Genomic DNA, 16,451 nt, shown 5'->3' on the forward strand with positions numbered 1-16,451 from the left:
GTGTGCACCCATAGTGCCAGCTACTCGGGAGGCTGAGGTAGGAGGATCACCTGAGCCCAGGAAGTCAAGGCTGTGGTAAGCTGAGATCCCACCAGTGTGCTCCAGCCTGGGTGACAGAACAAGACCCTGTCTCAAAAAATAAAAAAAAGATAATGCCAGTATGTTTCTTGACTTCAAGATTTCCCAAAACCTTCAGTAGGCTAATGGGCGTTGGGGTTTTCCAAGAAGACACAGGATATAACATTTCCTAAGATGATTTGGTCTGGAAGGAGCCTCTTGGACTGGTGTCCTGGGGTAGGGCTTTTGGAAATGTTTCCCACCCAAATAGGCCCCTAATTCTGCCTGAGACTTGTCTGAACTATCATGACATAGACCAAGTGTGGGGGTTGATGCATGTGAAGTCAAGCCACCATAGCCCAAATCCTGGCTGTCATTTCATTTGTAACTTCAAGCAAGTGGCTTATCCACATTGGCAGAATGGGGATAAAATTGCGGAAAATTCTCTTGCAGTACCTGCCATATATTCATTCATGTAGTCAGTAAACAAGTTCTGTTGTGCCCACCAGCTAAGGTGGGAATTAGTTGAGTCTGGGGAACCAGTGGTAACCGCTGTCTGAAAAAGGGCCTTTATCCTGGGAGCTGAAAGATGAGTTAGCAGGGTGGGGGCAATATCCAGATCCCAGAGCAGGCCAGCATTTGGTGTGTGTGTCTGAGAGAGCCTGGTGATGGACTGGAGGAGAGGGACTAGAGCGCACAGGGCCCTGGAGGTTTCTGCAAGAATGTCAAGTGTATGCTAGGACACCGTTGGACTGTGACCAACAAGGGATGGACACGATCCTATTTCTCATTTTAAAAGGTCACGCTCCAGTGGACAAAGGCTGGGGGTAGCTGGCTGGCTTGAGGGTGGAAAGCAAGGAGGTCTGCCAGGAGGCTGTTGCCCTCCAAGACAAGGGAGGAAGGTGGCTGCTACCAACAGTGACAAGATAGCAAGAAGTAGGTGGACTCCAGATAGATTGTGGAAGGTTCAACAGCTAGGGGATAATGAGTTAGGTGTGAGGAATTGAGGGGAGCTCTCAGGTTTGTAGCTGGGTGGGTGGAGGTGCCATTTGTAGAGATGGGGAAGATGGTGAGTAGTTTTGGGGCAGTGGATCAGCAGTTCAGTGTATGGACAGGCTGAGTTTGAGAACTGTGGGACGTGTTCAGGAAGTAGCAGCTGTGCTGTTTATTTCAGTTACTTGTATTAAGTTTGCTCCTAGAGACAGACTCCTGGAGAACAAGAAATGTGAGTCCATCACAATGCTCTCCAGGGACCTCTCGTGCCAAGCACTTTTGTTGGCGCTGAGGACACAAAGATAATAAGATGTGGTCTGTGTTCTTCAGAAACCCTGTTTTGCAGGGGAGGTAAATCATTAATTACAACATCAACATTGTAACATAGAGGAAGTGCTGAATGAAAGAACTTGTCAGGCATTTCGGGAATGCCAAGGAGGGAATGGACGAGTGTTTCCTGGGCTGGAAAACCTTTACAGAGAAATGGATCTTGGTAAAGAATTCATTCACCAGGATGGAAAGAATGGCATGTGCAGAAGCCAGAAGCAGGAGTGAACGTGGTGAGCTTGAGAAAGAGAGGACTGGGGAGCAGAAGGCGGGATTTGCATCCGTTAGTACATCTTGGCTCTCCTATAACACCGTGAGGTCTTCAAGGGCAAATTCCAATCTCACACTTCATTCATATCCCCAGTCCCATCTGAGTTCCTAGTGATATGCTGGCAAATAGGTGAAACTGGTGAGTTCACTTTTTTCTTAAATGTCCCTGACTTCAAACACAAGAATGAGGTTTTCAGCCCTCTTTACTGGTGCTTTTGAGTTGGGTTATTGCGGCGAACCACCTCCTGGCACCTCACCGGTGGCTGGGTGGGGTGGAGTAGGCACTGGGGATGCCTGGTGGGTTAGGAGGTTAGGAGTGGGTGAGATGGGAAGTACATTAACTAGAAAATTGTGCAGCAGTGTCAGAGTTCCAAGGAGGAGGCTTGCACCGGCCCCCACTCCCATATTCATTGCTGGACATGATAGTAAGGCGTGAAGATGGAGAAAACGGGACCCTGAGGTTTATTCAGGGCTCACAGTGAACATTCAGTCTTGGGAGAGAGATTACCTCACTACAGGTTAAGTGCAAGGACTCTTCCTGCCTGTGCTGGTACCATTTGGCCTCCTTGCAGCCGTCTTTGTTGTCACTAAAGCCTTTTCTGGCACCCACAGGAGGGTCCTGCCTTCTGTACCAGCACGCCTGCTTCCCCTCCTTTTTTTTTTTTTTTTTTTGAGACAGAGTCTCGCTCTGTTGTCCAGGCTGGAGTGCAGTGGCGTGATCTTGGCTCACAACAACCTCCGCTTCCTAGGTTCAAACGATTCTTCTGCCTCAGCCTCCCAAGTAGCTGGAACTACAGGTGCGTGCCACCATGCCCGGCTAATTTTTATATATTTAGTAGAGATGGGGTTTCACTATGTTGGCCAGGCAGGTCTCAAACTCCTGACCTCATGATCTGCCTGCCTCAGCCTCCCAAAGTGCTAGGATTACAGGCGTGAGCCACCGTGCCTGGCCCCCCTCCTTTTAAACATAGCCCAGCTCCCAGCTCCCCCCTGCCCGCCTGCAAAGAATCAAACACCCAGAAAAACTCCTAACCTGTTTTCTTTTTCTTTGGAGAGAGGGGCACAGAAGCTAAATGCTTTGTAGCCTAGTGGATTAATGAGCCTCCTTTACTGCTGGACCCACACACAATTCCCAGTGCATTCCTTGGTTCAGCCCTGCCATATTTAGGACCTAGGTTTGCCTCCAGGATTTCATGCTGGCTCATGCGCTGCTTTCTAAGGGGTCCTCTGTGTCCCACCTCCCTATAAACTGCTAGTGCAGGGACAGTTGCCTCAGTCTGGGGCTCCCTGAGGTTGGGAACTGTTTTGCTCTTCTAAGGTGCTCAAGAATGAGACTGTGTCTTAACCATAAGACAGTTAGTTGAAGAGTCACCTTATACAAGACAATTGATGAATAACCTGGACCCCTGTTCTCTGAGTCAGGAGACACATGCATTTGAGCCTTTGAGATCATGTCTGTGAGTAGGGAGAGGGTGTTTTCTTTCAGGCTTGGGTTTCAGAGGACCCTAAAGGGAAGAAAGACCCCTTGTTTTCAGATCCCTTCCGTTCCAAAATGCCTGCAATACCTTCCCATCCTGTCATGGTCTCTTTCCTGTTTCTGTCATCCTTACCTGTGTCCCAAGCCTGTTTTCCCACCTGGGGGCAGGACCAGGGCTGTTCGGTATTTCTCTGCGATTCTGTGAAAGGGCTCTTGGCCTCTTGACATATCAGTGAGGCCACTGAAAAGTCTACAGAGCCCAGGCCATTCCTGCCCTTTGCTCTGCACCAGACAAGCAGCCGTTCACTGGTCACTCATTTATTGAGCGCCTACTGTGTGCTAAGCACAGGATACAGAGTGTACGAGTCTCCTCACTGCTGTGCAGTGAGATGCCAGCTCTGAGTGTGAGAGAGGGCAGAGTCAATGCAGCTTGCAACAGCAAAGACTGCATTTATGCAGGACTGCTGCCTGACACCGAGAGTCCAGGAACAAACCCAGTGGGTTCAGTGTGGGCCTTGTGTGAAGTGCCAGTGATGATAACAGGAGACACAGAGAAGAGAGTTGGCCTGCCGGCTTGTCAGCTGTGACATCCAGGTAGGAAGAAGTGGCACCACGTCCTTTGGGAAGTCTGCGGTGGGGGCTTTTACTCTGAACCTTGGGCCTCATCCTCTCTGCCTGGGGAGAGTTTGGTATATGAACCACAGTTAGTGGGGCGGTCTTGTCTGGCTCCTCCACCCTTGGAAGTCTTCCCTGGTCACATTGAAGGCCTTCATCTTCCTAACCCCTCTCTCCTGTCTGGAGATATCTAGGGCAATGGAACTGCAGGCTCATCTGTCATACCTTCCATTATTCAGTTGCTAATGCCTCCAGAGCATGGATGGAGCCCACCCTCAGTTATCCTCTTTAAAGGTGGGGAAGGCTATCCAAGAGTCCTGGGAACATGGCAGCTGACATGGAGACACAGTTTAGTCCTGGCTCTGTTATCAGCTCACTGTGTGACTTTGGGCCAGTAGCTTCCCATCTCTGAAAGATGATGACTGACTCCTAATATTCCTGCCCACACCATGCATGGAGGAACGTTCATCTCTATTTGTTATCGAGGTGACTTCCACAGCTCTTGAATAGAATGAGTCGAGCAGGTGTTCTATCAGGGGTGCTAGGGAGGGGAGGGGTCCAGAAGTCTGCAGCTCCAGTGGAAGAGGTTAGGCACTAGGGAAGGCAGACTGGAGCTCAATATCTGTGACCTGCTGGGGCGCCCACTGCCTGTCCTCTTGTGTCCGCTCACTTGAGCCGTGACCTTTCCCCAACCTGATTGATTTACTTACTTTCATGCCTGGTCCCCTGGAACCATTTGGGGCTGTGGCCTCTGCTAGAAGGTGTGAGCTGATAACTGCTTATGGTGTTATTCCTCCCAGAGTGATCTGCACTTACTTACAGTTGTGGAAGGCAGAAAATCTCTGAAGACTAAAGGCATGACCCTCTAATGATCAATGATTAGTATAACGATCAGTGATTAGAGCTTTGCAAACAGTGAGGGAATAGGGGATGTTCCAAGGTCTGGAAAACTAGGCATCAGTCCTCATGGTTTCAGCTGGCTCTGAGGGGCAGGGGTGGGGGCAGGGCAGAGTGTGCCTGGGTGTGTCATGGGTGGGGAGGGTGCAGCTTCTGGGCCACAGCGATTTCAGTCTTGGATCATCAAAAAGACCACCTCCTTGCACTCAACTGCCTCCCCTGGGGGCCTCCCCATGATGGCTTGTGGGGAGCCTGTCTGTCTAGCTGCCCAACCCCCACCTTGGAGACTGGCAGCAAAGTGTATGGCCATTTTCCCATGATGCCCTTGCAACCACCAGCGGCCCTCGCCTACCTTCTGTGGACAGACTTCTCTTGCCCAGGAGGCCCTGGAACGTGTGTTCCACCTGATACGCTGGCGGTGGGAGAGAGAAGTGGTAGACAAGAGAGAGGCAGCAGAGGTGGACTGTCTTGGGAACCAGGTAATGGCAGGGCCAGGGCCAGGGCTGGGGCCTTGCAGATGGAATCATTTCTCCGTCATCCCGAGAGGTGAGGAAACACCATGGACTGATTGATTGATTTACTGGTTCATTCACTGATTCCTTCCTCCTGCTCCTCCATTCTCCCTCTGCTCTCCCTTCACAGACACCTAGTGGTGCTGCTAACAGGCAGAAACTGCTGGAAACTGGAGATACAGAGGTGACAGCAGACCTGATGCCTGCCTGTTGGGGGGCCTCCAGTCTGGGGACACCAGCCAGCCATGTGACCCAGCAAGACAGTGTAATGCAGTGTGCCAGGAACAGGGTCGCACCAGGCAATGGCAACAAGCTCTGTCTGTGTAGGGCAGGCGGTCAGGGAAGGAGAGCTGGTTAGGATGGGGCTGGGAGTCAGGTCAGTGAGGCAGGCCTGAAGGATGTGGTGAGTCGCATTAGGGGATTGGACTTGGTCCTGAGAGCACTGAGGGAGTGGAGGGTACAGGTTGGTTTCTTTTCTTTTTTTTTGTTTTTTGAGACAGAGTCTCGCTCTTGCTGCCCAGGCTGGAATGCAGTGGCACGATCTCGGCTAACTGCAACCTCCGCCTCCTGGGTTCGAGCAATTCTCCTGTCTCAGCTTCCCGAGTAGCTGGGATTACAGGCACCCGCCACCACGCCCAGCTAATTTTTATATTTTTCGTAGAGACAGAGTTTCACCACGTTGGCCAGGCTGGTCTCGAACTCCTGACCTCAGGTGATCCACCTGTCTCAGCTTCCCAAAATGCTGGGATTACAGGTGTGAGCCACCACACCCACCCGGCCGGTTGGTTTATTTTCTTTTGATTTTGTTTTTCCCTTTTCGCTGAAAGATTTAAGCAGAGTAGTGGCTTCTCAGATTTGTACTTTTTTTTTTTTTTTTTTTTTTTTGAAACAGTCTTCCTCCGTCACCCGGGCTGGACTCGACTCACTGCAACCCCTGCCTCCTGGGTTCAAGTGATTCTCCAGCCTCAGCTTCCGAAGTAGCTGGGACCACAGGCACCTGCCACTACACCGGGCTAATGTTTGCATTTTTAGTTGTATTTTGTATTTTTAGTCGCCTTGTTGGCCAGGCTGATCTCGAACTCCTGACCTCAAGTGATCTGGCTGCTTTGGCCTCCCAAAGTGCTGTAATTACAGGCGTGAGCCACTGCCTGGCCCAGATATGCACTTTTAAGATCATCTGGGTGCCAGGGTTTGAAGCTTTAAGCACTTCTTATCTCTAGTGGTTGACTTTTTTTTTTTTTTTTCCTCTAATTCCAGGCTTTAGACCTAAAGTAATTTTGAAACGCAGGTAGAACTAGATCCATCATTGTCTGTTCCTATCCCTGCAGCCACTCCTTAGGACCACCCCTCTAAGGAAACAACCAGAAAGCCTAGCATGGACAAACCATACTGGCCCCACCTCTGCACAGCAATGCCAGCCTGGCCTGCCTCTGGCCAGAGCATCTCCCCTCACCCACCTGGTTTGTTTGTGCTGAGGGCAACTCAACCCTCCCCAGGGGCATATTGAGGGCAGGTTTGGGCAATACTTACCTTTTTTTCTCCTTGGCTGGATCAGAGGTCTTCCTAGGGGAAGGAGAAAGAAGGAATGAGGACTGCAGACTACACTGCTTCCCTCAGGGCTTGGTGAGGTGGGAAAGGCTCCAGTTCTTTGGGGGTCGGTGCATTGGTGGGTCTTCAGTGGAATTCTAGTCATCCTGGGTTATCCTCTGGCAGTAGGAGTGTGCTGGTAGGGGGCAGTGTAGAGTGGCTGGAAGTGTACAGACTTTGGGGTCACTGGCACCTGATGCCAGCCGGGCGAGCATCCGGGGAAAAGTGCTTAACCTGTCTGAGCCTTAGTTTCCCCGCTTGTGATAAGGGGGATATCGCTGTGGAGATTAAATCTTTTTCTTTTCTTTTTTTTTTTTTTTGAGACTCTCACTCTGTTGCCCAGGATGGAGTGCAATGGTGCGATCTCGGCTCACTGCAAGCTCCGCCTCCCAGGTTCACGCCATTCTTCTGCTTCAACCTCCCGAGTAGCCGGGACTACAGGCGCCCGCCACCATGCCCAGCCAATTTTTTTGTATTTTTAGTAGAGATGGGGTTTCACCATGTTAGCCAGGATGGTCTCGATCTCCTGCCCTCGTGATCCTACCACCTTGGCCTCATAGCAGGTGCTCAAGAAGTATTTTCTCTGACATTCCCATCCCCCATTCCTCATGGGTTGTTGGATTTGGAAAAGAAGTTTGAAATGGGCCAGGCACATTGGCTCACACCTGTAATCCCAGCACTTTGGGAAGCTGAGGTGGGCGGATCATGAGATCAGGAGTTCGAGACCAGCTGGGCCAACATAGTGAAACCCCATCTCTACTAAAAATACAAAAAATTAGCCGAGCATGGTGACGGGTGCCTGTAATCTCAACTACCTGGAAGGCTGAGGCAGGAGAATCGCTTGAACCCGGGAGACGGAGGTTGTAGTGAGCCGAGATTGCGCCATTGCACTCCAGCCTGGGTGATGGTGTGAGACTCCGTCTCAAAAAAAAAGTTTGAAATGTCTCAGTTCAAAACTCATTTTGTAGAAGAGGAAACTAAGGCCAAAAGTGCTTGGTCACAAGTTGGTTTTCTCTATTTTTATATGTGTATTTTTTTTTTTAATTACAAAAGCAGTCCTTGAATACATCCACTATTTTGAAAAGGTTCATACAAGTAAAATTTAAAGTCTCTCTTCCCTTTCTCCCCCTCATCTCTACTTCCTGTCCTTGAAGTAGCCACTTTTTACAATTTGATATGTATCCTTCTAGAACTTTCCCTATGCATTTGCATATCTGTGTGTATGTCATTTTTAAAAAACAAGTAGGCTCCTCTTGAATATTGATCTGTAACATGCTTTTTCCCACTTAACCATGTATCTTGGAGATCTTTCCATATCTTTCCATGGGTCTGCCTCATTCTTTTTAATGGCCACAAGGGTTAAGGATATGCCTAATATATTTTGACCATTCCCTGATTGATGGTGTTTATGTTATTTCCGAATTCTTGCTATTACAAGCATATTGGCAGTGAATACCCTCAGGGCTCATGTAGCAACAGCACATCTACCTGAGAAGCGAGACCTTGGGTCAGAAAGGTAAGCACATTCCCAACTTGCCTGGATATTGCCAACGTGTCCTCCAGATAGGCAGTGTAAAAGTGCCAGTTTTTTCACACCCAGCCAACGTGGAGCATTACCACTTAAAAAATATAATATTGACAATATTTCTCCTGGTCCCCTGAGGACAGGACTCCTGAGTTTAAAGTGCCCTCAGGGAACACAGGTGTAAGTTAGTAATTTTGTTTGAGCCAAACAAAATTGACTAGAAAGCTTGGCTTGTGGCTTTGCCCACATCCAGACTGGTCTCTAGCTTCACTGCCACTCCCCAGTCATCCAGAGCATGGAAGGCCCTACCCAGGGTGCAGAGCCTGTGCCCCCACCCTTCAGGTGACCATGCTCCCCATTGTTGGGAACAGCCTGGTTTACACCTGTTGCCTGGTGTAGTTACTAACACTCCCCAAAGTGTCCTGGTTGGATGATAATTTCTTTTTTTGAGATGGAGTCTCACTTTGTCACCCAGGCTAGAGTGCAGTGGCATGATCTTGACTCACTATATAACCTCTGCCTTCCTTGTTCAAACGATTCTACTGCCTCAGCCTCCCGTGTAGCTGTGATTACAGGTGTGTGCCACCATGCCCGGCTAATTTTTGTATATTTTTAATAGAGACGGGGTTTCACCCTGTTGGCCAGGCTAGTCTCGAACTCCTGACCTTAAGTGATTTGTCCACCTCAGCCTCCCAAAGTGCTGGGATTACAGTCATGAGCCAGCGCCCCCAGGCCTGGATGATAATTTCTGTGGACAGTCTGTGTCACCCCATCTCATGAGTGACCCCTACTGGACTGGAGTACCTGACCTTAGTTCCTGGGCTTTAACTTAGGGCCTCTGCTTGATGTTGCAGAACCCACCCAGAACCCCCCTGCTTGCTGGGCTCCATTGTCATTGTCACTCAGCTCCCACTTGCTTCCCCATCAGCGCAAAGAACTGGCTTGCCTTGCCCGTCTTTACCTCCTGCAGCTGGAGCAGAATGCTGGGGCCAGCGCCTTCCTGAAGAAGCAGAGAGTTAGTGTTAGAGTTGGGAGGTTGTCCAGCAGACGGGGAGGCCAGCCTGGGCAATGACAATCTCAGGAGTGACAGTTGGTGGTCAGCACACACTCTCTGTGCACTGGCACTGGGCACTTCTGCATATTTTACACAGTACTGCACATCCTTGTAATAATAGCTAACATTTCACCTACTATGTTCTGAGCACGTAATCTAGTAACTAATTTAAACCTCACCAAAACACCATGAAAACAGTACCCCAAGTACTGTTACTGTCATCATTTTACACATGAAAATGCCGAGACACAGGTTAAAGAATTGTCCGGCTGGGCGCAGTGACTCACACCTGTAATCCCAGCACTCTGGGAGGCTGAGACGGGTGGGTCGCTTGAGGTCAGGAGTTCGAGACCAGCCTGGCCAACAGGGTGAAACCCTGTCTCTAATAAAAATACAAAAATTAGCCGGGCATGGTGGTAGGCACCTGTAATCCCAGCTACTCAGGAGGCTGAGGCAGGAGAATTGCTTGAACCTGGGAGGCAGAGGCTGCAGTGAGCCAAGATCCTGCCCCTGCACTCCAGCCTAGGTGACAGAGCAAGACTCCATCTCAAAAAGAAAGAATTGTCCAAGGTCACCCAGCTGGGAAGTGAGAGGTGGAACCAGAAGTTGAACTCAGGCTCAAAGCCTGGTCTGAAACAATGCAGTCGTAATCTTGTTTAATCTTCACAACCACCATAACTAGTAGGAACTATGATTGCCCCCAGCCCCTGCATTTTACAGATGGAGAAACCGAGATGTAAGAAGGTTAAGTGCCTTGTCCAAGGTCACACAGAAAGAGGCCGAGCCAAGATTCAAAGTCTCACTTCACAGTACTGGTTCTGCTCTATCTTGGAAAGTATCTCCAGCATAGATGAGGAGAGGGCAGCCAGTGAACTTATGGTGGGTCCCCAGGAGGCAAGGCAGGACTGCTTCCCTCCTTATCCCCACTCTAACGCCCACTCACCTTTCTTCCCCAGGCACTTCCCCCATTGCCCCAGATTTCCCTTGCCTTAGAGCCTGGGCCTCCCGGAAGGAAATGGCATGTGGTCTGGGGGTGGAGGCTGTTACCTTGGGCAAAGACATTTTAATCCTTGAGCTGATGGGGCAGGCGTCCTGAACCAAGAATTGTGGATTGACATTCTCATTCTTCCATTAGCTTCTGTGACCTTGGCCAAAGGCTTCTCCCTCTCTGACCTTAACCTGAACTTCTGAACTGGGGCTTGCTCAGTTCTGCTGAAAGGGAGAGTTGCCTCCTAGTTGAGAGAGTGACAGTGGGTTACATTCATTAGACTGTCTTCATATGTCTGTATCCCCAGTTCCTGGCACTGAGCCTGGCACACATAGGATCCTAGCACACGTGGGACACAGAATGCTGAATGAGGAGTCCTTTCTCTGAGAGTCTGGGAATAGGGAAGAGGCTGGAGTCCCCTTTTCCAGGAAAGCTAAAGATAGACAAACAGAGCCCTAGAGTAATGCAAGCTGCCTGCCAGGACGCTGGGAGCTGGGCTTGCATCAGAGGCTCTTTCTTCCATCCCCAATTTCCCTAGGGGTAGCGCTGGAGCTCCTGGAACCAGCAGGGACCCGGCTAGGGACAATATAAACCCTCTTGCCTCTCACAACTTGTGTTGTCGTACCTTTCAGGATCAGGAACGGATTGTTGTCTAAGCCTTGGACTAATTCACTCACTTCCCATCTACTTCCCTCACATCCCACCATGACATCAGTGGCTGGGGCAGCTATCTTGAGCTGGAGTTGCCCAGCCTGGCCAATAGCTGGAAAAGTCTCTTTGGAGATTTGGACCCATTTCTGAAAACCAGTTTGCCTTGGTAAGAGGCAGCCTTTAGGTGCAAGCTGGAGAGAATGGTCACTTATGAATTCCATAGGACTGACCTTTCTCCCCCACTGGGTTTCTGTGCCTGGCGAGGGGCATTCGGAGACATTGGTTCCCATTCACTCTGAAAGGACTCCTACCCCCACCCAGAGCCCTCCATATCCATTTAACCCAAATCCCCAACTCCAGGGATGATTACAGGTTGGGGGAGCCCCGAGAGCAAGGGAGGTAAGTGATGCGATCATGCCCCATTCTTGTCACCTCTTTTTTTTTTTTTTTTTTTTTTTTGAGACAGGGTCTTGCTCTGTTGCCCAGGTTGGAGTGGAGAGGCACAAGCACGACTCACTGCAGCCTCAACTTCCTGGGCTCCAGTGATCCTCCCACCTCAGTCTTTTGAGTAGCTGGGGCCACAGACATGCATCACCATGCCTAGCAAATTTTGTTTATGTTTTGTAGAGATGGGATCTTTCTGTGTTGCCCAGGCTGATCTTGAACTCCTGGCCTCCAGCAGTCCTCCTGCCTCAGCCTCCCAAAGTGCTGGGATTACAGGCATGAGACTCCACAGCCAGCCGTCACTCAAATTATGCTTAGCATCCCACAGTGTAAGTTCTTCCTAACTTCTAACCCAGTCTCTCCTCCCATATTCCAAGCCCTGTATTTTGGGAAGCAGAGGGATGTGATATTAAAGGAGAGTGAAAGGAGAATAAAGATTAGACCCAGCTGCAGGATGAGGTGCTTTTGGGAGGCAGTCCAGCAGTGCTTGTTGAAGTTTTTAATGTTTCCCATAGGGCTGCGTAGATGAGGCCTCATCACCCAGCAAGGCTTCTGTCTCTAGACCAGGTACCCTGATGTTTGGCACTGACTCTATAAAGCATGGCAAAGCTGGAGAAAAGCTTTGGGGGGGTCACTTCCCTCCTCCGTTTTGCAGGTGAGGAAACTGATGTCCGGAAAGCAGCAGGCATCAGCGGAGACACTCCTAGCCCTGCTGCCTTCTCACTGCACACACTTCCAGATTCAGAAAAACCAGAAAGGAAACCCACCATGCAGGACTGTCCATGCGGTGGCTCTTCCTGTGGCCTCATTTCTAAGCGTTTCCAAGGACCTCACCATAGTCCAGGACCACAAGCCAAGGCTACCCCAGTGTCCTTACCATCCTGGGAATGGGAGGAGCCAGGCCCAGCTTTGTCCTGTCTGCCCCCCTGGAAGCCTTCCCTGAGCGCTGGCCTCTTATTTACCTGTCTTTGTCTCTGGCTTGTTGGTCCCTGTCTCTTGTCTGATTAGGAAACCCCTGAGGTCAGAATCTTTGCCTCCCCAATCAGATTGTCAGGCAGGAGTGGGGGGCAGATGCGGGGTCATTTCTACATGTGAGACCAAATAGTGGTCCTGTTTAAGTTGATCCCCTTGAAAGAAAATTCTGGAAAAGCTCCTCAGATGCACAGATACACAGAATCAGACCTTGGGCAAAGGGTGTAGTTGTGCTTTTGAAGCTGTGCAACCTTGGACAGAATACTTGACTTCTCTGTGCCTCAGTTTCCTAATCTGTGAAGTGGGGTTAGTCATGTATCGATACCTTCCCCATGAGGTTGATGGGAGGATTGAGTTAATATAAAGCATTTCAGACAGTGCCAGTTTCTTTTTTTTTTTTTTTTTTTTTTGAGACGGAGTCTCGCTCTGTGGCCCGGCTGGAGTGTAGTGGCCGGATCTCCGCTCACTGCAAGCTCCGCCTCCCGGGTTTACGCCATTCTCCTGCCTCAGCCTCCCAAGTAGCTGGGACTACAGGCGCCCGCCACCTCGCCCGGCTAGCTTTTTGTATTTTTTAGTAGAGACGGGGTTTCACCGTGTTAGCCAGGATGGTCTCGATCTCCTGACCTCGTGATCCGCCCGTCTCGGCCTCCCAAAGTGCTGGGATTACAGGCTTGAGCCACCGCGCCCGGCCCAGTGCCAGTTTCTTACACATACACACACACACACACTTCGGAGGTCTGCCAGGCCAGGGCTCATAGCCTTGAATCTACCCATGGTAGAGAGACAACCTGCCTTGCAGGCTACCTGCTTTCCCAGCAGCCATGCAGGAGATCTTCTGCCTCTCTACTGCCGATTATCCCCTGCCCTGGTCAGAGCCTTTCCCCAAAGGTACCTCCAAGGCCACAGTTATCCAGGTCTCTGCTTTGGTGCTGAGTTCCACTTCACCATCACCTGCCACAGTGCACACGGACAGCTCCATCAGGAGAAGCAGGGCGAGGCAGGCAGCATGGTGAGCCTGCACTGTCCCGGAACCCTCTGGGAGTCCCTCTCAGCCTGAAGACGCCTCTTGCAGGCTTTGGTTCGCTCTTTGGCTCCTTGAGTGTAGATAGGGGAAACTTACCCTGTTTTCTGGTCCTTCCAGCTGTTCCTGCTTCTTTCTTTCAGCTTAACTGACCCCTAGGCCAGTTTCTGTGACTCCCCTCCCTCCCTGGCTGGACAGGCCAATGATATTAAGGAGCTGCTCAGGAGGAGGGATCAGACCTCTTCACTGCCACCCCCTAACATTTGATTCTAGGGCTTAACACTCTGATGCAACACCTGCCTCACCTATGGCTGTTTCCCTGGTGGCAGGTGCACAGTGGGGCAGTGTGTGGGACCTGGAGCTTGCAGCTTCCAGGCTGGAAACCCTGAGGGGACCTTCTCATCTTAGAAATAAGGGAGGGGGCCATATGCCTTCTCTCTTCCTAGTGCTCTGCTCCCCTGTACAGAGAAGCCTCTCCCTGGAAATTAGCAGTGTCCCCTTTCTGTCTCTTCCTGTCTTTGAGCCCCCTCCTCTCCAGCATTCTCCTCCATCAATAGTCCCTGTGTGTGCATAAGAACACATGTCTTGCTCTAAGAGAAATAACACAGTGCTTAAAGAAATGAGGATCCTCACAAGTGGGAATTGGGATTTGCCAGAAAAATGGCCACAGGTTTCAAGCGTCATTGACTCTAAATGATCTTTCCCCTGTTGTCAAAGTGATCTCTCTAAATCCCTAAACTGACTTGTCTCTCCTGCTCACAACCTTCCAGTGTCTCCCCACTGCCCTCGAGTGAATTCAAGCTCCCTAGCATGGAGTTCATGGTCCTTCATTTAGTTCTTCCCTCTCGCCTATCCACCCAGATCCATTCATCCATCTATCCACTCATCGGTCTAGAACAAGGGCTCTCTGGCCACAGAGGCCTGGATTCCAAATAGCTGTGTGACCTTAGGCACATTACTTAACTCTTCTCGAGAATCCTTGTCTGTAAAACAGGATTAATAATGGCACTTGTTTCCAAAGTTTGAGGATGAAATGAGAGAATGCCCTGGAGCACTTAGCACAATGTGTGATGGTCAATATTTACCACCTGCTGACCTTTTTTTTTTTTTTCCACACTACAATAGTTAATTTTATTTGTTCAAGAGCTCATACTGCAAGCATTAAACCAAGCATAGGCTTTGATTCTGTGAGCCCAAATTCACATATTGAAGAAGATCAAAGCAAACTGCGATCCATGTACACGGATGAAAACTAAAGGCTCAGAGTTAATAACATTGTAGTTTTTAAATTTCTACAGCCTAGAGCCCAGTAGTCACAGGTCTTTTAGGTCCTTCTGGATGTCCCACAGGGTATCTGCACTTTTCTTGAGCTGAGCAACTTCATCATCCTTTAGCTTCTGGTTGATAACGCTGGTTAATCCTCAGGCATTGAGGATACATGGAAGGCTCAGGAAGACTTCATTCTCGATGCCATACATCCCCTTTACCATTGTTGACACGGGATGAATCCTGGATAGATTTTTCAACATGGATTCAATAAGATCAGCCACACTTAATCCAGTAGCCCAGTTGGTATATCCTTTTAGCTTGATGACTTCATAGGCACTTTCAACCATCTTATGCACTTCCTTCCAATTTTCACTATCATTGTCAGTTCCCATTTCTGGATTCAATTCCTGGAGAGAAACACCTGCCACATTCACGCCACTCCACACAGCCACTCTTGAGTCGCCATGTCCCCCCGAAATCCATCCATGGCAGCTGCTGGGATGAATGCCAAGTTTTTCAGCCACAAGGTAGCGAAATCTAGCAGAATCCAGATTACATCCACTTCCAATCACGTGGTGTTTGGGTAATCCACTTAGTTTCCAGGTAACATATGTAAGAATGTCCACTGGGTTGGAAACCACAATTATGATGCAATCAGGACTGTACTTGATGATCTGAGGAATAATGAATTTGAAGACATTAACATTTGTCTGCACCAGATTGAGCCGACTCTCCCCTTCTTGCTGACGGACTCCTGCAGTTACCACTGCAGTCTTAGAATTGGCAGTCACAGAATAATCTTTATCTGCCACAATTTTAGCGTCTGAAGAAATAAGCTCCCATGCTGCAGATCCATCATTTCTCCTTTAAGCTTGTCTTCCAAAACATCCACAAGAGCAAGTTCATCAGCCAGAGACTTTCCCAGAATGCTGACAGCACATGCCATACCAGCTTGTCCAGCACCCACTACAGTGATCTTATTGTTTGGGACTGTTGCCTCTTCTGTAACTGGTGCAATGCGTTTTTCCTTAAGAGTTGCCATTTTGCACAGGAGAGACAAGGCTCTGGAGACCTCTGTAACACCCATGCGGAGAAGACAATGTCAGCTGCCTTTTTTTTTTTTTTTTTTTGAGATGGAGTCTGGCTCTGTTGCCCAGGCTGGAGTGCAGTGGTGTGATCTCAGCTCACTGCAGCCTCTGCCTCATGGGTTCAAGCAGTCCTCCTGCCTCAGCCCCTGAGTAGCTGGGATTACAGGCCCCCGCCACCATGCCCGGCTAATTTTTGTATTTTAGTAGAGACAGGGTTTCATCATGTTGGTCAGACTGGTCTTGAACTCCTGACCTCAAGTGATCTGCCTGCCTCGGCCTCCCAAAGTGCTGGGATTATGGGCATGAGCACCCGGCTTGACCATTATTACTGTTACTGTTATCAGCATTGGGTGAGGCAGTGGGCTGTAGAAGATGAGTAAGACACTGATCCTATAGCATCTCACAGTTCAGGCACGGAGACCTCTGGTTGGCAGATAAGCTACGTTTGGTTTGACATGTGCTAGTATAGCGGTGGGAGCAAGGGAAAGGCACATCCTCCTTCCCAGTGCACCTCTACCCCTGTCCCAGGACAGGCTGTTGCCTCTGCTGGACCTCCCTTTCCCCCTGGTGAACTCCCATTCATTCTTAAACATCCAGCTTAATATTCACCTCTTACATAGAATTCTTCTCTCTCTATTCCTGTCTCCAGCAAGAAATAATTGGCTCCTTTTGCCAACATCTCCCACTTGGATCTCTATGGCTTC

General features: G+C 49.7%; 1 protein-coding gene, 1 long non-coding RNA gene and 1 pseudogene across 4 annotated transcripts; 1 reads left to right on the top strand and 2 right to left on the bottom strand.

Annotated features, from left to right (window-relative positions):
• Window positions 1-3,767: 3,767 nt before the first annotated feature.
• On the bottom strand, window positions 3,768-14,627 carry TAC4 (tachykinin precursor 4). The gene is made up of 6 exons (XM_030923314.1): window positions 14,618-14,627; window positions 13,262-13,389; window positions 9,163-9,260; window positions 6,679-6,707; window positions 4,989-5,048; window positions 3,768-3,799 (listed from the first exon to the last, which is right to left on the bottom strand). Exons 1-6 carry the CDS (start codon window positions 14,625-14,627, stop codon window positions 3,768-3,770), a joined length of 357 nt encoding a protein of 118 aa, XP_030779174.1.
• On the top strand, window positions 11,010-12,753 carry LOC104659305. 2 transcript variants are annotated; one of them, XR_004055068.1, is made up of 3 exons: window positions 11,010-11,119; window positions 11,256-11,352; window positions 12,053-12,753. It is a non-coding gene; the product is annotated as an uncharacterized LOC104659305 (long non-coding RNA). The 2 variants fall into 2 exon arrangements; XR_004055067.1 differs by lacking the exon at window positions 11,010-11,119 and having other exon boundaries at window positions 11,316-11,352; window positions 12,053-12,405.
• LOC115894849 lies at window positions 14,503-15,701 on the bottom strand (annotated as a pseudogene). Its single transcript, XR_004055069.1, has one exon. The product of XR_004055069.1 is annotated as an L-lactate dehydrogenase B chain pseudogene (transcript).
• Between the last annotated feature and the right edge of the window lie 750 nt (window positions 15,702-16,451).

The sequence above is a fragment of the Rhinopithecus roxellana genome, chromosome 19 (genome assembly GCF_007565055.1).
Source record: "Rhinopithecus roxellana isolate Shanxi Qingling chromosome 19, ASM756505v1, whole genome shotgun sequence".
NCBI classification, from domain to species: domain Eukaryota; kingdom Metazoa; phylum Chordata; class Mammalia; order Primates; family Cercopithecidae; genus Rhinopithecus; species Rhinopithecus roxellana.